At 41.8% G+C, this 24,130-nt stretch overlaps 1 protein-coding gene across 2 annotated transcripts in view; it reads left to right on the forward strand.

The window, feature by feature from the left end:
* The window catches only part of LOC110521019 (thyroid hormone receptor alpha-like), a 99,397-nt gene extending 79,378 nt beyond the window's left edge, over positions 1-20,019 (forward strand). Inside the window, exons 5-12 of one of the 2 annotated variants that reach the window (XM_036969007.2) lie at positions 406-655; positions 12,148-12,209; positions 13,263-13,384; positions 13,864-14,011; positions 14,164-14,369; positions 16,999-17,145; positions 17,854-18,112; positions 18,472-20,019. In XM_036969007.2, the coding sequence (XP_036824902.2) occupies positions 600-655; positions 12,148-12,209; positions 13,263-13,384; positions 13,864-14,011; positions 14,164-14,369; positions 16,999-17,145; positions 17,854-18,112; positions 18,472-18,722 (1,251 nt within the window). In that variant the 5' untranslated portion in view covers positions 406-599 and the 3' untranslated portion in view covers positions 18,723-20,019. Of the gene's footprint in view, positions 1-405; positions 656-12,147; positions 12,210-13,262; positions 13,385-13,863; positions 14,012-14,163; positions 14,370-16,998; positions 17,146-17,853; positions 18,113-18,471 lie in introns of those variants that run through there. The other variant, XM_090232224.1, reaches the window with a different exon arrangement.
* Positions 20,020-24,130: the final 4,111 nt, after the last annotated feature.

Below are 24,130 nucleotides of genomic sequence, written 5' to 3' on the forward strand. Positions count from 1 at the left end.
TTATCATGGCAAGTGAGAAATGTTCACTAACAGGGATGTAAACAAATGTGTGCACAAAATGTGAGAGAAATAAGCTATGGAAAAATTCTGGGATCTTTTATTTCAGCTCATGAAACTTGGGCCCAATTAGAGGGGACAACAACAACAAAATTGTCATGAATTATGTATTGCTCTCCAAACATTTAAATGCCATAATACTTTCAGATGAATGATTTCAGTAAAATCGATCAACAGCTATTAATATACCTTTTAGATATAACAGCTATTATAAATTCATAAAGATTACCAGTGGTCTCATAATGCATTTATGTCTTACTATGTATATTTTATGTATCTGTTCGTCTCTGCTAATCTTTAACATGGTTCAAACCTTTTCTAATTTCTCTGTTTGTCTCCTTTTCTCAGCACATCACGTGTTAGACTCTAGAACTGGGGGTGGGCTTGCCCCACCGATGTTCCACACAACCATCTCCGGGGAACGGATCACTGCTGCCATCCATCGATGGAAATCGGGGAAAATTGTGAATGCTGAGCAGGCTAGTGAGGTTGGGGCCCGCCCTCAGTCTCCGCTCTTTGGCTACTGGATGGAATTGAGGTGAATGGAGCCCATTTCCAACGTTGAGGACCCCAACTCATCAGAGCGAGATGTGAAACGGTCAGTCCATGTTCCTCCCAGTTCCCTGGTGTGTACGAGGGGGATTTCTGTGTGTGGGTTTGTAACAACAACGTCCGTAACATTTCAGATACACAATACTGCACTTAGTTCATCCCAAAGGATTTTTTAACGCTGCCTCTGAGGATTGCATAACGGTGTGTCATATGTAGAGAGGAAGAGAGAGAAGTTATATAATGCAATTTAATGTATAAATCTGGAGATCCAGATTTATACATCCAGTTACACACACACACACACACATAGGCTTGGACGCTCATACACACTCCATAGATCTACAGTAAACACAATGTAAAAATGAGGGGAGGAATGTAGAGGGAGTTGTTGAGAAGCACTGCCTCCTGCCCAACACGTGCCCTCACATTCGTAGCGCCTTCCTTCTCATTAAATGTGCAGATGCTGAATTTTTTCAGCAAATTGGAGTCACATTTTTAAATGAGCACAGACCGCGGTAGAGAAATACAAACATTAGATTTAAAATCTGTGTGTGTCGAATGTACTGTATTTTATATGTTAATGAAAGGATGTATGGATTATTTTGCCTATACTACAGAGGATGTGGTGGAGGTGTATGGTGTGTGAGTGTTTGTGTTTATGTGTGCATGCGTTCATGTGTGTGTGTGTGTCCACTGTGCAGGGATTAACATAACAGAGTGTAGGATTAGGAGTAAGTGGTGGTCAGATGGAACGGCAGGAAAGCGGATGACAACTCTGGACACATCCATATGTGACGCCAGCAGGGGATTGTCTCTGGTGTGTCACTATTTATGTTTCGATGTGTGTGTGTGTGTCGCTCTGTGGGTGTGTGCATCTGTGTGCATGTGTGTATGTCACTGTGTGTGTGTGCGCGCAGAGTATGTCTGTGCACATGCATTAGTCCTTGTGTGAGCTGCCTCATGCATCCCCCCCCCCCCCCCCCCCCCCCGGTGATCTCTGAGTCACTCAGCTCTTTGGTCTCACACACACACACACGGAGCCCTGGGGCAATCACAGTGATGCCGCTACTGTGTGTGCGCATTAGGATTAACTCTATAGAGCAGCGTCTGAACATACTCAGGGAAGTTTGGCGCCCACCACATCATTTCACTTACCAGCTTTAATTTAATAAGGAGTGTGAAAAAGGAAGCGTTTATGAATACAAATATATTCTGGGGCCTTGCTTATCCAATCTGAAGATCAACAGCGGAACCAAAGAGTCCTCAAGCTGTTTCAAATTCAAACCTTTATTATTCATTGACTTCAGGTACAAGTGGATATTGATATTAACTTAATGCATTGATCAATATACTCTTTCAGTATCACTTTAGATCAGGGCTCTCCAACTATGTTCCTGAAGAGCTACCCTCCTGTATGTTTCCGCCCCAACCTCAGTTGTAAATGACCTGATTAAGTTTAAAAACCCGCTAATTATTATAATCGTATGCACTAGATTAGGGTTGGAACGAAAATCTGCAGGACGGTAGCTCTTCAGGAACAGGGTTGAAGAGCCCTGCTTTAGATAATTGTTAAGAATATTCGATAAAACATTATCTAGATAAGTGAAGAAAAAATAATTACATTTCTCAGTACTCTACTTGCCTTCCTTGACTGATATTACGTGTCCTGTAAAATGGGGTCAGTGTTTAACTTGATGCACACGACGCGTGTACATACACAGCATGTCCCCAGAGATGTCTGTCAATAAGATTTAACAACATTTCTCTGTATTTATGTTGTTCCCCAACCTGTATTTATGTTGTTCCCCAACCTGATCTCAGAGCATTTCGAATTATTCTGTACTTAAATCTGACATACTCCATTTAGTATAATATGTTAAGTTTCATGTGGTATGTATTAATTTGTGGATGTCCATCACCTATTTCGTATGATATGTTACGAATTACAAACATGCTACTTAGTTTCAAAGTAGCTAAGACAGCATCTTAAGTTGTCTGATGAGATTCAAACTTGCAACCTTTGGGTTGCTAGACGTTTGCGTTATACGCCAGACCAACCACCCTACTTTAGTTTTGGCCTTCAGTAACCATCTGTCTTATGTAACAATGCCAAGTGTAACATATCATACCAAATGGGGTACATGGATTTACTTACAGAATAATATGAAATGCTCTGAGACCAGCTTGTGTTCCCATCAGACTCAAACACTATGTCCTGTCCTGCAACAACAAGCCTGTTTATTATTCACAAGCTTTTTCCTGCATGGGTGACATCCTAGGACTGTGTGTGTGCGCATGCATGTGTACACGTGTGTGTGCGCAGTTATTGACTAATGTTTGGCCTAATGGGCTGGTCAGTGACTGAGAGAATGTTTACGCATGTTAGTTTACTAGGTGGTTAACGTAGTTTACTTTGTTATCACAAAGCACAGTACTTCTAATCACGGCCAGATAGTGACATCAGCTAATAGTCATATCAGTGATGCCAGCGTATGACATCACAGCCTTGATTACTGAAAGCTATACAGTCCAAGAACCCAGCCAAGTTAATAGGCAGATACACACACCTGACTTCTGAGTGAACAGGACCAGATACATAAGACCTCCTGAGGTAAAGAGGATCTGTGAAAAGAAACCAGCCAGCAGACCATTAATCCAATCTCAATGTAATGAAAGGTTCAGTAAAAAAATATATATGTTTGGTCTGTCAGTCGGTGGTCAAGACTTGTCAAACATCAACTTCTTCAGACTAGGGTCCTTTTTTCTGAATTTCCGCCTGACTGACGTCCCCAAAGTAAACTGCCTGTTACTCAGGCCCAGAAGCCAGGGTATGCATATAATTGGTACCATTGGATAAAAAACACTTTGAAGTTTGTTGAAATGTTAAAATAATGTATGAGACTATAACACAATTGATATGGTAGGAGAAAATCCAAAGAATAACCAACCTGAAATTGTGTTTTTTGAGATCCCATGCTCTTACAATGGAAAGCTATGGGGCATATGCAATTCCAGCTCCCAGATTGCATTTCCTATGGCTTCCATGAGATTTTGTTCAAGATTTCAGGCTTGTTTCTTCCCAAACGAGGAAGAATTTAGTTTTAGTACAGGGAGTCAGTTGGAAATCAGTCTGTGCGAGCATGACGAAGAGGACGCGCACCTGCTAATTTTGCTTTCCTATCGAACATACTTCTTTCCATATTAAATATGATAGGTACCCTAAAATGTAATTAAACTGAGGATTAAATGGAAATGTATTTTGACTTGTTTTAACAAAGTTTGGCGGTAGCTTTTTGGATTCCTTTCTCTGCATGTTGAACAAGTGGATTACTCAAATCGATGGCGCCAACTAAACTGACTTTTTGGGATATAAAGAAGGATTTTATCTAACAAAATGATCATGCATGTTGTAACCTTCGGATTGCAGATTTGCAACCTGGTAACCTGGTAACCTTTGGATTGCAAATCAGAGGTAGATTTTCAAAAAGTAAGAGAATATTTAATCACTCTTTGTGATTTTATGAAGCCTGTGCTGGTTGAAAAATATTTTGATGTGGGGTGCAGTCCTCAAACATCGCATGGCATGCTTTCGCTGTAAAGTCTATTGTAAATCGCACAATGCAGTTAGATTAACAAGAATTTAAGCTTTTAACCGATATAAGATACTTGTATGTACCTAAATGTTTAATATCCATAATTTTTATGATTATTTATTTGAATTGCGTGCCCTCCAATTTCACCGGAAGTTGTGAAAAGGTGTTAACATGATATCCTGTTCCCTGATGTGGTTTATATATACACAACATGACCAAAAGTATGTGGACACCTGCTCTCCGAAACATCTCATTCCAAAATCATGGGCATTAATATGGAGTTGGTCCACCATTTGCTGCTATAACAGCCTCCACTCTACTGGGAAGGCTTTCCACTAGATGTTGGAACATTGCTGCAGAGAGTTGCTTCCATTCATTGGGCGATTAGGCCTGGTTTGCAGTTGACGTTCCAATTCATCCCAAAGGTATTCAATGGGGTTGAGGTCAGGGCTTTGTGCAGGCCAGTCAAGTTTTTCCACACCGATCTCGACAAACCATTTCTGTATGGACCTCTCTTTGTGCACGGGGGCATTGTCATGCTGAAACAGGAAAGGGCCTTCCCCAAACTGTTGCCACAAAGTTGGAAGCACAGAATCGTCTAGAATGTCAATGAATGCTGTAGCATTCAGATTTCCCTTCACTGGAACTAAGGAACCTAGCTCGAACCATGAAAAACAGCCCCAGACCATTATTCCTCATCCACCAAACTTTACAGTTGGCACTATGCATTTTGGCAGGTAGGGTTCTCCTGGCCAAACCCAGATTCGTCCAGATGGTGAAGCGTGATTCATCACTCCAGAGAACGTGTTTCCAATGGTAGCGAGCTTTACACCACTCCAACCGAAGCTTGTCAATGCGCATGGTGATCTTAGGCTTCATGAAACACATTTCATGAAGCTCCTGACAAACAGTTATTGTGCTGACGATTTTTACGTGCTTCAGCACTCTGTGACCTTGTGTGGTTCACCACTTCGTGGCTGAGCCGTTGTTGCTCCTAGATGTTTCCACTTCACAATAACGGCACTAACAGGGCAGACATTTGAGGAACTGACTTGTTGGAAAGCAGGCATCCTATGACTATGCCAAGTTTAAATTCACTGAGCTCTTCAGTAAGGCCATTCTACTACCAATGTTTGTCTATGGAGCAACGGGTGTAGCTGAAATAGCCAAATCCACTAATTTGAACGGGTGTCCACATACTTTTGTAGGTAAGGTCCATTCGGAAAGTATTCAGACGCTTTAACATTTTCCACATTTTGTTACGTTACAGCCTTATTATAAAATGTATTAAATACAAAATGTTGCTCATCAATCTACACACAATACCCCATCATGGCAATGTGAAAACAGGTTTTTAGACATGTTTGCAAATTATTAAAAATAAAAAACTGAAATACCTTATTAATAAGGTATTCAGACCCTTTGTTGTGAGACTCTAAAATTGAGCTTTGGTGCATCCTGTTTCCATTGATCACCCTTGTTGTTTCTACTACTTGATTTCTACTACAATGGTCACTCTGACAGAGCTTCAGAGTTCCTCTGTGTAGATTGGAGAACATTCCAAAAGGACAACCATCTCTGCAGCACTCCACCAATCAGGCCTTTATGGTAGGGTGGCCAGACGGAAGCCACTCCTCAGCAAAATCCACATGACAGCCCACTTGGAGTTTGCTAAAAGGCATCTAAATGATTCTTATACAATGAGTAACAAGATTATCTGGTCTGATGAAACCAAGCTCTTTGGGCTGATTGCCTAGCGTCACGTCTGGAGAAAACCTGGCACCATCCCAACGGTGAAGCATGGTGGTGGCAGCATCATGCTATGGGGATGTTTTTCAACAGCAGGGACTGTGAGACTAGTCAGGATCAAGGGAAAGATGAACCGCGCAAAGTACAGATATATCCTTGATGAAAACCTGCTCCAGAGTGCTCAGGACCTCAGACCGGGGCGAAGGTTCATCTTCCAAAAGGACAACTACCCTAAGCACACAGCCAAAACAACGCAGTAGTGGCTTCGGGACAAGTCAATGTCCTTGAGTAGCCTAGCCAGAGCCCGGACCCAATCTCTCTTCTCTGGAGAGATCTGAAAATAGCTGTGCAGCAACACTCCATATCCAACCACAAAGAGCTTGAGAGGATCTGCAGACAAGAATGGGAGAAACTTCCCAAATACAGGCATGATAAGCTTGTAGCGTCATACCCAAGAATACTCAAAGGTTTTAATCGCTGCCAAAGGTGCTTCAACAAAGTACAGAGTAAAGGGTCTGAATACTTATGTAAATAAGATATTTCAGTTTTTTATTCTTAATAAATCGGCATAATTTCTTAAAAACAGTTTTTGCTCTGTCAATGTGGGTATTGTGTGTAGATTGATGGAATAAAAACAATATAATCCATTTTAGAATATGGCTGTAATGTAACAAAATGTTGAAAAAGTCAAGGTGTCTGAATACTTTACGAATACACTGTATAGTGTGTACTGTATATACAGTGCCTAACAGTATTCACACCCAATGTACTTTTTCCACATTTTGTTATACTACAGCCTGAATAAAAAAAATACACCATGATGGAAAATTGGACTTAGGTTTTTCAAAATGTTTACAAATTAATAAATTATCAAAAGCTGTCAGGTGTTCAACCCCTTTGTTATGGCAAGCCTAAATAAGTAAAGGAGTGAAAGTGTTAATGTGCTTAACAAATCACATAATAAGTTGCATAAACTCACTCTGTGTGCAGTAATAATGTTTAACATGATTTTTGAATGACTACTTCATCTCTGTAACCCACACATACAATTATCTGTAAGGTCTCTGTCGAACAGTGAATTTCAAGCACAGATTCGACCACAAATACCTATTGGTAGATTTTTTTTAAAGAAGAAAAAAAAGTAAACTCAGACGTTGAATATTCCCTTGAGCATGGTCATATTAATTCCACTTTGCTTGGTGTATCACTACAACCAGTCACAACAAAGATACAGGCATCCTTTCTAACTCAGTGTAATGAAATTCGTCTTCCTCCAACGAGGAGTATGACAGATCGGACCAATGTGCGGCGTGGTAAGTGTTCGTCATTTTTAATGACAAGACACTGAACACGGAAATACAAAATAACAAAGTGAAAGACAGAAACGAAAACGAAACAGTTCTGTATGGTGAAGACACAGAAAACAATCACCCACAACTCAAGTGGGGAAAACAGGCTGCCTAAGTATGGTTCTCAATCAGAGACAACGAACGACACCTGCCTCTGATTGAGAACCATACCAGGCCAAACACATAAATACTACATAGAAAAAAGAACATAGACTACCCACCCCAACTCACGCCCTGACCAAACTAACACAAAGACATAATAAAGGAACTAAGGTCAGAACGTGACACTCAGTTGCTGGTGAGAAAGGAAACCACTCAGGGATTTCACCGTGAGGCCAATGGTCAATTTAAAGCAGTTAGAGTTTAATGTCTGTGATAGGAGAAAACTGAAGATGGATCAATAACATTGTAGTTACTCAATAATACTAACCTAATTGACAGTGAAAACAAGGAAACCTGTACAAAATGAAAATATTCCAAAACATGCATCCTGTTTGCAACAAGGCACTAAAGTAAATGCTCCAAAAATGTGGCAAAGCTATTAACTTTTTCAAACGTAGTGTTAGCTACATCATGTTATGGGTATGCTTGTAATCTTTAAGCACCTGAGATGTTTTCAGGATAAAAAAGAAAGTGAATGAAGCTAAGGCAAAATCCTACAGGCAAAATCCTAGAGAAAAAGCTGGTTCAGTCTGCTTTCCACCAGACACTAGGAGAAGAATTCACTTTTCAGCAGGACACCAACCTAAAACCCAAGGCCAATTCTACACTGGAGTTGATTGCCAAGAAGACAGTGAATGTTCCTGAGTGACCGTGTTACAGTTTTGACTTAAATCTACTTGAAAATCTATGGCAAGACCTGAAAATGGTTGTCTAGCAATGATCAACAACCAATTTGACAGAGCTTGAAGACTTTTGAAAATAATAAATCGGCAAATGTTGCACAATCCAGGTGTAGAAAACTCTTAGACTTACCCAGAAAGACTCACAGCTGTAATCGCTGCCAAATGTGCTTTTACAAAGTATTGACTCAGGGGTCTGAATACTTACGTAAAATAGATATTTATTTATTTCGTTTTCATTACATGTGCAAACATTTCTAAAAACATGTTTTCACTTTGCAAAGCTGTCATCAAATAAAGGGTGTCTACTTTGAGGAATCTAAAATATAACATATTTTGATTTGTTTAACACTTTTTTGGTTACTACATGATTCCATATGTGTTATTTCATAGTTTTGAAGTCTTCACTATTATTCTACAATGTAGAAAATAGTAAAAATAAAGAAAAACCCTTCAATTAGTAGGTGTGTCCAAACTTTTGACTGGTACTGTATATACACACTGAACAAAAATATAAATGCAACATGTAAAGTGTTGGCCCCAAAAATTCCCAAAATGTTCCAACATAAATCTTATTTCTCTCAAATTTTGTGCACAAATTTGTTTAGATCCCTGTTGGTGAGAATTTTTATTTTGACAAAAGAATCCATCCACCTGACAGGTGTGGCATATCAAGAAGCTGATTAAACAGCACGATCATTACACAGGTGCACCTTGTGCTGGGGACAAAAAAAGGCCACTCTAAAATGTGCAGTTTTGTCATACAACACAATGCCACAAGTTTTGAGGGATCATGCAATTAGCATGCTGACTGTGAATGTCTACCAGAGCTGTTGCAATATAATTTTATGTTAATTTCTCTACCATAAGCCGCCTCCAACGTCAACTAGCTCTATGCAAAGGAGACGTGTCGCGCTGCATGAGGCATATGGTCACACCAGATACTGACTGGTTTATTTCAATTGACTGATTTCCTTATATGAACTGTAATTCAGTTAAATCTTAAATTGTCACATATTACATTTATATTTTTGTTCAGTGTATATATGAAAAACTGCTTGTGTTTCAGTTTGTGTTTTCTCTAAATTCAACACTGGCAGTGAATTTCAAAACACTGAGAACTAAGAGCAATTGATAAAACACCTATTTATATTATTGATCAATCAAACACATTTACCTATTTTTTTTTTCCTTTGTAACACCTTTCAAAGACTATCATTGGAATACTTACCAGGTGTTACATAAAAATGTCACAACATGGTAGCTGTGGGTCCCATTGTATTCTACAATCTCCATGATTACATAAGCAAAGCCTCTGTGATTTGGGATTAAAGATCAAGTAATTCTGAGGGGGAGGACTGAGGGATTTTGAGAAGGGAGGGATGGAACAGAGAGAGACAGAGGTTTCTTCTAAAGCTCTATCACATGAGGTGATAGTTATCACTAGGGATGCATGATATATATGAGCATATCAGAATCGGACGATATTAGCTAAAATGCAAACATCGGCATTTGCCCGATGTCTAGTTTAACACCGATGTGCAAAACCGATGTCAAAGCTGACGTGCATACCTAATATAACGTAGGTAGATGACGTAATGACGCCACATAAAATATAGGATTTCATACTGAGGAAAGCCGTATTGCATGCTCAAGAATGTGCTGGTTCTCATACCGCTGCTGCCATTTCAATGGCATTTGAGAACATGTTTGAAACTTGGAACATGAACACTCCTAGAACTCCTAGCACTATTCAAACAACTGACTCGAGAAATAAGTTCTAACTGCGTCTGCAGCAGACGTGATAACCTGTCATGGCATTGAAACGCCTGCTCAACAAAAATGCCAACACAGGCTGTCGAGTTAACTTATAAGAGTACTCTACTAGAGGTTGTGAACTAGCGATTCGGTAGCGTTCTCTCTGAGCCTCTACTGTGTCGCCCCCATGCTCGATGCTAGGTACAAGGAACGCTACTTTGATGCAGACAAACAGGGTTTACGTGAAATGTTAGACAGCTGGACAAGCTGGAAACGGACACAGTGCGCACCGAGGAAAAGAGGCCACGGACAGACAGAGCTGAAACTTCACTGCTTGACATGAATGATGAAATCCTGGTTGAGACTAAACAATGAAACAGCACAGCAAGTAAGTGAAAGAAATAGGTTTTGATTATGCTTTACTGGTAATGGGGACATGTGTAAATGCCAGAAAAAAAACTTTTTTGTGTGTGTTTTAAACTATTTCATTGTACTAGAATGCTTAAAAGGCCGCTAAAATTGTAAATATTGTTTATGGGTATCGGCCAAACGTTTCATGAAGGTGCATCCCTAGTTATCACCAATTGGCTGTCATCAGGGGGAAGGGGTCAACAGATGAAAGCATGAGCGAGAGGGAAGGATGGCGAGAGAGATGGAAAGAGGGAGAGAGGTTGGGAGAGTGAAAGCAACATACTCCTTTCCAGAAAAGGAGAGGGAAAGCGAGTGGGAGGGAGAGTGAGAGAGAGAGTAGTGAGAGCTGAAGCACCCAGCCAACATCACAGAATCCTAGATACTGTACCGAGAGGATCGCTCTGGAAGGATATACTATTCAGATCTCTCAGGGGGATATACAGACTGCAGCCATGCATATTCTGCAACCCTACTGCATCAACAGGTGTGTGTGTGTGTGCGTGTGAGCATATGACAGCCAATGCCACGTTTCACATTTGAAAAGGAGGGTAAACCATTTTGGGAATAACATATCTCTGATGGAGAAGGGGAGAGAGGGAACCGGGAGAGATTGAATGGAGAAATGGGTAGAGAAGGGACAGGTAGAGAGAGGACGGAGAGGGGTACAGAGGAGGAGAGAAGACGGAGAATCACTGAACTCACATTGAAGGCAATGTGCTAAGCCAATCATAACTCTCACTTCAACTGTAACTTGATGTTACCAGTCATTTAGATGAAGCACAATTTAGGGATACTTGATGGAGGTTGATCTGTAAAACTGTCATACATGGATGAATGATGGTGTCAAGGGAACTCATTTCCTTGTGACGCCTGTACATGTGTGTGTACGTGAGTGTGTGTGCACGAGCATGGTTAAGTGAATGTCCTTTGCTCCTCCCCCTCCACATAACCACAGAACCCTTGAGGCTGAGCGAATGAAAGAGCCAAAAACTAATGGTGTTGTTAGGGAGTGACTGTGTATTATATTGACCATGTCAGAGAGGTTATGCATAGAGAAAGACACCGGGACCTGTCCAGGACAGAGAAAGAACTCTGTCCTTATGAAACTAGCCTGATCTGCCATAGCTTCCCTTCAGACAAGTGAAGTGAAAGGAAGCATGAGTGCAGTGGTCAGCCTGCTTGACCAGGCTAAAGAAAACAGTTCCTCCTAAGGGGAGCAGCAGCACACGTCAATGACTTTGATGGTAAAATAAAACTGAAATACCCAAATAGATGTGTTGTAACATTGGGTATCAACTGATGTTAATGTGTGTGGTGTGTGTTAGGAAACCTCAATTTTCTAAGCAGAAACTACATTTGTCTTATGAATTTTGTGATTCATAATAATGATATTTCTCTTTCTAGCTCCCCCCTCTGTTTCTAATGTTACTCACTCACTCACTCACTCACTCACTCGTGTTTTTTCAGGCAGCAGTCCAGATCTATGCCTGGTGTATGTTTTGTTAGGTCACTAAGATGGTCATGTCATGTGGATTACGTATAGGAACCAGGTTACTGTGAGCCTAGTAACTGAATGACATTGGGGGATTTTCAGAAGAATATGTTGTTTGGGGGATGGGAGGTAGTTTGTCCTGTCAATGAAATGGTAATCAGCTTGTGAAGAGATATGTATGGCTGCCCTGCTTTGTAGTTGTCTTTTTTTGATTGTGTTTTGGTGTGTGTTGGGATTTATGGTTACAGGGTGGTGATTGGTTGGTGGGTGGTGGCTTGTATTTTGGAATGTTATTTTTTAAGGTGCTTGTATGTTTGAATTAAAAAGTTAACCCCCCCCCCCAGCTGGCCGAATGGACCAAAAAGGAAGAGAAAGAACAGCACATGTTCATTGAAGAGCATGTCTGGTAAGTTCATGTACAAGCCATTGACCACTATTCCTCAGTTAATGACAAGTCAATGCTCATTTACACATTTTTGCATCATTTAGCTATTCCAAGCCCTTACTCTCTAGCCACTCAGCCACATGCTTTGGATACATTTCTATAAAGTATTTTTATGAGGGGCATGTTTTAAACACACAGCATTCCTAGCTGGTCAGTGAAATCATTTTAAAAATATGTATTTTCTCTACTTAAACCATATGGTGTATGTGGAGAATCTGCCAAATAATTGCTTTCAGTGTTTTAGACTCAGACGCGGGCACGCGTTTCAGGAGATGAATTGGAGAGAGAAACCAGTTATTTTACATAGATTGTTCGAAAAGAAGGGATTCCAAGTTAGAAATATCAAGAAAAATTATGTTTCAGCTAGCTGTGTGGTCTTAGCACCACCACGCAGTAAATGTGTTTCTCTACTCTACCGGGGCGGCAGGGTAGCCTAGTGGTTAGTGGTTAGAGCGTTGGACTAGTAACTGGAAGGTTGCAAGTTCAAACCCCGGAGCTGACAAGGTACAAATCTGTCTTTCTGCCCCTGAACAGGCAGTTAACCCACTGTTCCTAGGCCGTAATTGAAAATAAGAATTTGTTCTTAACTGACTTGCCTAGTTAAATAAAGGTAAAATAAAAATACTCTGAAGACTTTAGGTGGTGAGTGACTTTAGGATTTCCCCTGGAGTGCTATTAGGTAAGGGTGTGTGGGTATATGTGTGTGCCCACACAAGACACACACAGACCTAATCAAACACAGGCATACACACTTCTCCTGTACATGTGCTTTTGTTGCTTCCATGCTAACACTTCTCTCTTCTCCTTCCCTTCTTCCTCTCCTCTGCTCCCTCCCTCTCATCTTCCTCATGTTCTTCCTTTCTCTTCCACTTTGTCTTTCCTCCGCTTTTGCTGCCTCTCTCCTTCCCCTCTTCTTCCTCCTCTACTCCCTCTTCTTCCTCCTCTACTCCCTCTTTCCTCCTCTTTCTTTCTCCTCTACTTCCTCTCTCCTCCTCCTCTCCATCTCTCCCTCAGCACTAAGCCTCTCTGTCCCAGGATACATCCCCAGCTACTTGGAGAAGGATGAGCCATGTGTGGTATGTGGAGACAAGGCCACCGGCTACCATTACCGCTGCATCACATGCGAGGGCTGCAAGGTGAGAGACATGGCCCATGACTGGCCTGTATAGGACTTCAAGGACTGGTTGGGTAACATTTTATATGACCTAGGCATTCCACAGTAACTACTAGGGAATAACCTGATTTTACTTTGTATATGCATTAAAGGAGGAAGTGTTATTTCTCAAACTGTGTATATTAATAATTTAATTGTCGACAATTATCGCAAAATGATTGACATATTATATTAGTGACATTTAAAAAATATATACAGTTGCATCCAAATACCGTATATTGTCACCCTTGCACTTTTCTTAAAGAATTATTCGATAAATAAGTTGAAATTGAAAAATAAACTTTGGTCTCCACACCTTATGGGATTTTCAACATTGCAGAACCAGTTGTATTTTTCTAAACTTAGCCCCTAAGCTAATGAACTACCAATGTGGTTGATATAACGTCATTATGTTGATATCGTACTTTGAAATAACTAAGTTGATGCAAGCAATGTCCACAGGGTTTCTTCAGGCGAACTATCCAGAAGAACCTTCACCCGGCTTACTCCTGTAAGTACGATGGCTGCTGCATCATCGACAAGATCACAAGGAACCAGTGCCAACTGTGTCGCTTCAGGAAGTGCATCGCAGTTGGCATGGCTATGGACCGTGAGTGTCACACTCCATGAGTGTGGGACCATAAGTGTCAACCATATATTTCACAATATATCACACCTACCTTCTCGCTGCTTTACATTTCAATTACTTCTACATTTAATACTGAAATACAGTAGGTTCACAAAACAACTCTGTGTCCTTAGTGGTGCTGGACGACTCTAAGCGGGTAGCCAAGCGGCGTCTGATTGAGGAGAACCGGGAGAAGAGGAAGAAGGACGAGATCGTGAAGACTCTACAGACCCGTCCGGAGCCCGACAGCTCGGAGTGGGAGCTGATCCGCCATGTGACAGAGGCCCACCACCACACCAACGCGCAGGGCTCCCACTGGAAACAGAAACGCAAGTTCCTGGTGAGATGCTAGGCTAATGCTATGCTAATCTAAAGTTGGCTAAGCTATAGGCTAGGCTAAAATAGGATAGGCTAGGCTAAATAAGATAGGCCAGGGCTAAGCGAGACTAAGTTAAGCTAATCAACAACAGGTAGATTTGTGGGTGTATTGGTTTACTCAGTAAATTAAAAATCTTCATAAAATAATGGTCCATTCACCAATTCGTGAATGGATGTTTGACTCACTGACTGAATTGCACAAGTCACATCTCCTTACTCATTGTTCTATGTCAGATAGTTGTTTTATGTCATCTGCAATGATTGGTTGAGGACTGCTTGTCACATAGGAACACCACCTCCTGTGGGGAGACATTGCTCTGTACTAACAATAGGAATGTCATTCAGAAAAGCTATTACTGAATCTGCCCTGTTGCCAAAGCAACCAATTCTACGTAGCCCCCTCTGAGAGGAAAGTACTTCCCCATACACACGTGTCTCCGTAACGATAGTTGCCTTGGCGCTGAGGTCCAAACAGTTGTTGCATGGCAACCAGGCCAAGGAGACATAGCATGCAGAGGCTATGTTAAAATGGTTTTATTGTTCAAAGTAAAGTCGACGTGGATCTGCTCAGAATGGATTGATCCAGTGCATATCTGAGGTGTTGATAACAACAGCCTCGAAAACAAGCATAACAGAAGGAGCACTGGTACAATCTCACGCACTCACTCAGTACATCACCTCACTCACTGAGTACATCACCTCACTCACTCACTCACTCAGTACATCACCTCACTCACTCACTCAGTACATCACCTCACTCACTCACTCACTCACTCAGTACATTCACTCACTCAGTACATTCACTCACTCACTCACTCACTCACTCACTCAGTACATTGTTTCACTCACTCAGTCAGTACATCGTTTCACTCACTCACTCAGTACATCACCTCACTCACTCACTCACTCACTCACTCAGTACATCACCTCACTCACTCACTCAGTACATCACCTCACTCACTCACTCAGTACATTCACTCACTCACTCACTCACTCACTCAGTACATCGTTTCACTCACTCACTCAGTACATCACCTCACTCACTCGGTACATCACCTCACTCACTCAGTACATCACCTCACTCACTCACTCAGTACATCACCTCACTCACTCACTCACTCACTCACTCACTCAGTACATCACCTCACTCACTCAGTACATCGCTTCACTCACTCACTCAGTCAACTCACGCACACACATGCGCACACACACTAAACAGGCTGCACTGTGAAACCACACATGCGGAGATCATCCGTTCACCTACTCTGCGTCTCACAAAGACACGGCGGTTGGAACCAAAAATCTCAAATTTGGGTTCATCAGACCAAAGGACAGATTTCCATTGGTCTAATGTCCATTGCTCGTGTTTCTTGGCCCAAGCAAGTTTCTTCTTATTATGTGTGTCTTTTAGTTGTGGTTTATTTGCAGAAATTTGACCATGAAGGCCTGATTCACGCAGTCTCCTCTGAACAGTTGATGTTGAGATTTGTCTATTACTTGAACTCTGTGAAGCATTTATTTGGGCTGCAATTTCTGAGGCTGGTAACTCTAATTAACTTATCCTCTGCAGCAGAGGTAACTCTGGGTCTTCCTTTCCAGAGGTGGTCCCCATGAGAGCCAGTTTCATCATAGCGCTGGATGGTTTTATTGACAAAGTTCTTGGAATTTTCCTCATTTACTGACCTTCATGTCTTAAAGTAATGATGGACTGTCGTTTCTCTTTGCATATTTGAGTTGTCCTTGCTATAATATGGACTTGGTATTTTACCAAATAGGGCTATTTTCTGTATACCACCCCGACCTTGTCACAACACAACTGATGGTCTCAAACGCATTAAGAAGGAAAGAAATTCCACAAATTAACTTTTAACAAGGCACACCTGTTAATTAGAATGCATTCCAGGTGACTACTTAATGAATCTGGTTGAGAGAATGCCAAGAGTGTTCAAAGCTGACAAGGCAAGGGGTGACTACTTTGAAGTAAAGTAGTCTCAAGTATGAAATATTTTTTAATTTGTTTAAAAGATATTGGGTTACTACATGATTCCATATGTGTTGTTTTCATAGTTTTGATGTATTCACTTTTATTCTACAATGTAGAAAATAGTAAAAAATAAAGAAAAACCCTTGAATGAGTAGGTGTGTCCAAACTTTTGACTGGTACTGTATATTTGAAAATAAAGGTAGTGGAATATTGGAATGTATTTGGAAATACACTTGGAAAGTACTCAAATACACACACGTTTAATTTCAAGTACACATTTTTAAATACTCCATGCATTTTAACTCAGGTCTGTTAAGTCCTAGGGGTTTTTGAAATAATGTATTTGGAAACAACTATTTACAAATAATAAAAAAATATTTCAAATAGAAGTACTTTATTTCTGCCACATTATTTTAAAATACTCAAATGCAATGAAAATAAGTATATAAATACAAAATACTTAGAGCATAAATTTGAACCCTTAAATGAGCATAAATTTGAACCCATAAATTTGAAGCCAGTGACAACCGAAATATCAAACCAGAAGGTTGATTGATCTGTGTTTGCCCAGTGGGACTTTTCATTAGACGCCATCTTGTGCCCCCAGCCTGAGGACATAGGTCAGTCCCCCGGGGCTCCCACCCCAGACGGAGACAAGGTAGACCTGGAGGCCTTCAGCGAGTTCACCAAGATCATCACCCCCGCCATCACACGTGTCGTCGACTTTGCCAAAAAACTAACCATGTTCTCAGAGGTGGGTTTAAAGCGCTTTGTGTAGTGTGTGCCTGTGTGTTTTTGTGTAAGTTGCTGTGTGTGTCTGTCTGTCCTGTGTCCTCATTTGGCCCTGTGTGTCTCTAATGGGGCTCATCAACACAGATTTGACTGTGATTACCTCCTCCTTCAGCAGAACTGTTTGTTATGGTGTGTCTGTCTGTTCATTCCTACGTGCGTGCGTTATTACACTTGTTAAATTGTATATTCACCACTGCCTCCTCTATATGACTCATACTGCTCTATAATGAGGACATAATGCTGCTGTTTCTCACACACACACACACACACACACACATTACTCACCTTCATCCACAGTCCCCGACAAACAGTCCCGAAAGGTTGTGATTCACCAGTTATGTAGTCTGTAGCTGGACTAAATAACTGTCTCACTGGCCAGCAGAGGAATAATGTCGCTAACTGTTGTGGTTATGGTAGCTGCTAGAATTACTGGATATTTAGTAATATTATCTCTGTCACTATGTTCCCAGGCTGTGTGTATAATGTACATATGCCCTATAGTTACCTTGTGAGACCTGCTGTGTGTGTGTGTGTGTGTGTCTTGACCTTAAGTGCTTTCTACTTCAGCTGACTATAGGTTTCCTAACATGCCCCTCACTGCCATGGGATGACCTGATTGTGTTTATGTTTTGTACACTCTAACAGTTTCCCTCTCCCCTCCTCCCTCCAGCTGCGTTGTGAGGACCAGATCATCCTATTGAAAGGTTGCTGTATGGAGATCATGTCGCTTCGCGCCGCCGTGCGCTACGACCCAGAGAGCGAGACGCTTACCCTGAGCGGCGAGATGGCGGTGAAGAGGGAGCAGCTGAAGAATGGCGGGCTGGGCGTGGTGTCGGACGCCATCTTTGATTTGGGCAAGAGTCTGGCGCAGTTTAACCTGGACGACTCGGAGGTGGCCCTGCTGCAGGCTGTGCTCCTCATGAGCTCAGGTGAGGAGCCAGGAGGCTGTGAAAGGTTCTAACAACTCTATGAACATACATAATAGCTATGAAAAGACATAAGTGCTTTGAACAGACATATCAGCTCTATGAACAAACGCAACTGCTCTATTAACAGATAAAACAGGCAATCAATGGAAGGACTTCAGAGGATCATAACCACTTCATGAACAGACATAACCACTTTAAGAACAGACATGACCACTTTATGACCAAATAACAACTGTATTGAACACACTGAAGGTCTCCCTATGTTTGTAACATTTTATGAACAAGCTTCAATATCTCTACCATTTCTCTATTATTATTATTATTGGTCTTTAAAGGTATGTATTTTGCGTTCCTCTCAGATCGCTCTGGCCTGACATCGGTAGTTAAGATCGAGAAGTGCCAGGAGACGTACCTGCTTGCCTTCGAGCACTACATCAACCACCGCAAGCACAACATTCCCCACTTCTGGCCCAAGCTGCTGATGAAGGTGACGGACCTGAGGATGATCGGGGCGTGCCACGCCAGCCGCTTCCTCCACATGAAGGTAGAGTGTCCCAACGAACTCTTCCCTCCGCTCTTCCTTGAGGTCTTCGAGGACCAGGAAGTATGAACTGACCCCTGACTTTTGACCTGGAAGAGATAGAAGAGAGAGGGGGGAAAGTAAAGGAGTAACAATTGGCCTCTTTCCTCATTTTGTGAAACACAATATCACCACCAGCAACACCGATAGTCACCAAGAAAAAAGTCACAGAGAAAAACAAAAAGGCTTTCTTTTGCATAGCTGTTTTGGTGATTTGCACTTGGGGCTCTTGTGGCTGCTGGGCCCCACTTTGAGTATGGGGGTGGAGCCCCCCTCTAAAGTGGGGTTCTCTGGCTGTGGGGCCTCTCTCTGAGTTGGGGTTCTCTGGCTGCGCCCCCCCCCCCCCCCCCCCCCCCCCCCTCTGAGTTGATGGTCTATGGCTGTGCTGTGCGTCTCTATCTAACAGAGAAGCTAACAGCCCTGAGCGGTGTTCTGCTCCTGTGTTGTTATACACCTGGTGCACATGTATGCAAACCCAAACCCACAAGGTCTGGTTGGAGTACTGGTACTGATGGAGCTCTGTGTTAGTGGAAGGCAATCACTCTGAGAGGCAGATGGTTGACACTAACATACACACTTACATTCACAATCACACAATTTTACAAAACCTCACACATACAGCCACTGATGTACATCTACATTCACCTAACACACACACTACTATAGACAAACATATTCATACAGTACATGGACTGAGATAGCTTTTCAGAGCTGCCCATCACTCGAGGAGGGCAGATAGCTACTTTATTTTGTTCCACAATCGAGCTTCCATCAGGGGGCTCCACCCTCCAACCAGCTCCCCTCTTCACCAGCCTCCTCACCAGCCTCCACTGGGACAGTTACCAAGTGTACCCCCACACTTTTCTCTTTTGGACTCTTCCCTTCCACCCCTGATGTGCAGAGTTACACATTTACCTCCCTTTATGACAATGCAAACACACATACCTATTTATGAATACAAACAATATCCAATTTGTTGTGCAATGGTGCAAGAGTACCTGCATTTATATACGCAACCCTTTACCCTCACACATACAGTGCCTTGCGAAAGTATTCGGCCCCCTTGAACTTTGCGACCTTTTGCCACATTTCAGGCTTCAAACATAAAGATATAAAACTGTATTTTGCCTTAAGAAAGTATTCCTTCCCCTGACATTTACATATTTTATGTTATTTTGTGTGATTTTTTAAAATAGATTCAGTTTAGATTTTTGGTCACTATAATTCACACAATAACCCATAATATCAAAGAGGAATTATGTTTTTTGAAAAAAAGGATACAATTTAATAAAAAACTGAAAAGCTGAAATAAGTAATAACATAAATTGTATAGACTCACTCTGTGTGCAATAATATAGTGTTTAGCATAATTTCTGAAGTAGTACTTCATCTCTGTAACCCACACACAATTATCTGTAATGTATCTCAGTCGGGGCAGTGAATTTCAAACACAGATTCAACCAAAAAGACCAGGGAGATTTCCCAATGCCCTGCAAAGAAGGTTGATGGAGGATGGGTAAATTAAAAAAGAACATTGAATAATATTCCCTTGAGCATGGTGAAGTTATTAATTATACTTTGGATGGTGTATTAATACACCCAGTCACTAGAAAAATGTCCTTCCTAATTTAGTTGCCGGGGAGGAAGGAAACTGCTCAGGGATTTCACCTTGAGGCTAATGATAAAACAGTTACAGAGTTCAATGTCTGTGATAGAAAACTGAAGATGCATCAACAACATTTTAGTCACTCCACAATACTAACCTAATTGACAGAGTGAAAATAAGGAAGCCTGTACAGAATAAAAATATTCTAAAACATGCATCCTGTTTGCAGCAAGGCACTAAAGTAATACTGCAAAAAATGTGACAAAGCAATTAAATGAATACACATTTTGAATACAAAATTGAATACAAAATTGTTATGTTTGGGGCAAATCTAATACAGTGCCTTGCGAAAGTATTCGGCCACCCTGAACTTTGCGACCTTTTGCCACATTTCAGGCTTCAAACATAAAGATATAAAACTGTATTTTTTTGTGAAGAATCAACAACAAGTGGGACACAATCATGAAGTGGAACAACATTTATTGGATATTTCAAACTTTTTTAACAAATCAAAAACTGAAAAATTGGGCGTGCAAAATTATTCAGCCCCCTTAAGTTAATACTTTGTAGCGCCACCTTTTGCTGCGATTACAGCTGTAAGTCGCTTGGGGTATGTCTCTATCAGTTTTGCACATCGAGAGACTAAATTTTTTTCCCATTCCTCCTTGCAAAACAGCTCGAGCTCAGTGAGGTTGGATGGAGAGCATTTGTGAACAGCAGTTTTCAGTTCTTTCCACAGATTCTCGATTGGATTCAGGTCTGGACTTTGACTTGGCCATTCTAACACCTGGATATGTTTATTTTTGAACCATTCCATTGTAGATTTTGCTTTATGTTTTGGATCATTGTCTTGTTGGAAGACAAATCTCCGTCCCAGTCTCAGGTCTTTTGCAGACTCCATCAGGTTTTCTTCCAGAATGGTGCTGTATTTGGCTCCATCCATCTTCCCATCAATTTTAACCATCTTCCCTGTCCCTGCTGAAGAAAAGCAGGCCCAAACCATGATGCTGCCACCACCATGTTTGACAGTGGGGATGGTGTGTTCAGCTGTGTTGCTTTTACGCCAAACATAACATTTTGCATTGTTGCCAAAAAGTTCAATTTTGGTTTCATCTGACCAGAGCACCTTCTTCCACATGTTTGGTGTGTCTCCCAGGTGGCTTGTGGCAAACTTTAAATGACACTTTTTATGGATATCTTTAAGAAATGGCTTTCTTCTTGCCACTCTTCCATAAAGGTCAGATTTGTGCAATATACGACTGATTGTTGTCCTATGGACAGAGTCTCCCACCTCAGCTGTAGATCTCTGCAGTTCATCCAGAGTGATCATGGGCCTCTTGGCTGCATCTCTGATCAGTCTTCTCCTTGTATGAGCTGAAAGTTTAGAGGGACGGCCAGGTCTTGGTAGATTTGCAGTGGTCTGATACTCCTTCCATTTCAATATTATCGCTTGCACAGTGCTCCTTGGGATGTTTAAAGCTTGGGAAATCGTTTTGTATCCAAATCCGGCTTTAAACTTCTTCACAACAGTATCGCGGACCTGCCTGGTGTGTTCCTTGTTCTTCATGATGCTCTCTGTGCTTTTAACGGACCTCTGAGACTATCACAGTGCAGGTGCATTTATACGGAGACTTGATTACACACAGGTGGATTGTATTTATCATCATTAGTCATTTAGGTCAACATTGGATCATTCAGAGATCCTCACTGAACTTCTGGAGAGAGTTTGCTGCACTGAAAGTAAAGGGGCTGAATAATTTTGCATGCCCAATTTTTCAGGTTTTGATTTGTTAAAAAAGTTTGAAATATCCAATAAATGTCGCTCCACTTCATGATTGTGTCCCACTTGTTGTTGATTCTTCACAAAAAAATACAGTTTTAAATCTTCATGTTTGAAGCCTGAAATGTGGCAAAAGGTCACAAAGTTCAAGGGGGCCGAATACTTTCGCAAGGCACTGTACAAGTCCTGTATACCTATCTTACTGCATGTATACAGTACACCGGTCTAACTGCATGCACATGTATCTCTGTACCTGCATAATACCCACTGGTTTACCTCCATATACTTCTCATCAGATTACATACCTCTCTTAACCCTTATGCATATATATATTTTGCTGAATATACATATACAGTTAACATAACTGTCTACCTGGGTATATGTGTACCTCTCCTATACATACCTCTGTGTGTACACACACAAAACAATACTGTTCTTTTACCTCATATGACAGTTGATCCTCACCTAGGTTGTGTCATTCCACCCATCCCAAACCTCCACTACATCTCCCGTTTGGGCTGCACTGCACTTCCTAGTTGCAGACTGTGTGTGTCTCCTCCATGTTGCCCTGCCCATCACACAGGACTCCCGCCCCCTCTGATGTGGGATTGGTTGAGGGACGGGACGGGGGGGGGGACGGGGGGGGGGGGGGGGGGGGGATGTCACTGACAGATTCTACCTCACCTCCCATGTCGGAGCAGCTGCCCCTCTGAGTGCAAATAAATACACTTCCACAGCTGCCAATATGGACCTGTTTGTTCCCCTACTACACCGTTCAGTATGGTTCTATGACCCCTGAAATGTGAGAGGCCGCAGACCTTTTACACTTTTCTTTTTGAAGTATTTTTATCATACTGAGTATTGATAAGTATTTTTATCATATTTTTATCATACTCATACTGGATTCCCCAGGATTCAAGACAGGAGAAACAACAAACCCACTGGTGGTATAAATATTCTCTGTCTGATGACAAACTCAAAGGAAACTTTCTTTCGGAGGAAAAGACAGACAGTACACCTTGGAAGCCAAATGAGCTCAATGGACGGGCCAGGCAAAAGCCCGTGGTAAGAAAACACGAAAAAAACTCCAATCTTTAACTCAGTTCAGCAGTGTTCACCTGTGGATGGATACCCTGGTTCTCAATGTGGCAGGTCCAGAGACGAGACAAGACAAGACCGAGAGTCCTAGCCGATGCAACATGCCACATATTGTACTTTTACAGCATCATTCACAGTAGCAACCCCCTTTCTCCTAAAGTGTGAAAAGTGGTTGCCACAGAGAGCCACAAAGCCTTTGAGATGACTCTCTGACTGTCCTCCCCACACATCCAATCCTACGCCCAGCCATCTATGAGCTTTCGCTACATGTCCCCCTCCCCTCTCCTTCAAAGCCATTGACAGGTATTTATTTTGCACTAAAGTGATGTCTCCCCCTGTATTTGCCCTATATATGCCCTCTGTTGCTATACCTCTCTTCTCCTGCAGTCTTACCCTAATCCCTAGCTTGATCACGGCGCCTAACATTCTGCCACTACGCACGCACGCACGCACGCAAACACACACACACACACACACACACATTCTCAGTATTACCACAAGGGGATTTAAAGGAACCTAGAAAATAGGATGTCATTCAAACACATGCGCAGAGATGTGATATGGTTCACTTGAAAAAGAGATGCCGATCTCAATGTGGCTTTAATGTTTAAATAAAGGATACATAAAAGATATGCAGCATAATGATAATCAACTCTTTATCACTGTGAAGGAGCCAGGCTTTGACCAGACGGTTGGTTTGGGATAAGGTGTAGAATAGGGTTGGCTTTAGCTGTGAACGACATGGAAATGTTCCCCAGAGGGGTCGTGATTAACAACATGTAGAAGAAAGGGAAGCTTTTCCACACAGCCAGTGGTCCCTAGACTACTAACAATCTCATACAGAATCAGACTCACCAGCACCGCAGAGCACACTGCCTTCAGACACCATCAATCACACCAGCACAGCTGATGGATCCTCAGGCTCTCGCTGGCCATCCTTGTGCCAGGACAGTG

The sequence above is a fragment of the Oncorhynchus mykiss genome, chromosome 4 (genome assembly GCF_057628025.1).
Source record: "Oncorhynchus mykiss isolate SJ-2025 chromosome 4, ASM5762802v1, whole genome shotgun sequence".
In the NCBI taxonomy this organism is placed as follows: Eukaryota; Metazoa; Chordata; class Actinopteri; order Salmoniformes; family Salmonidae; genus Oncorhynchus; species Oncorhynchus mykiss.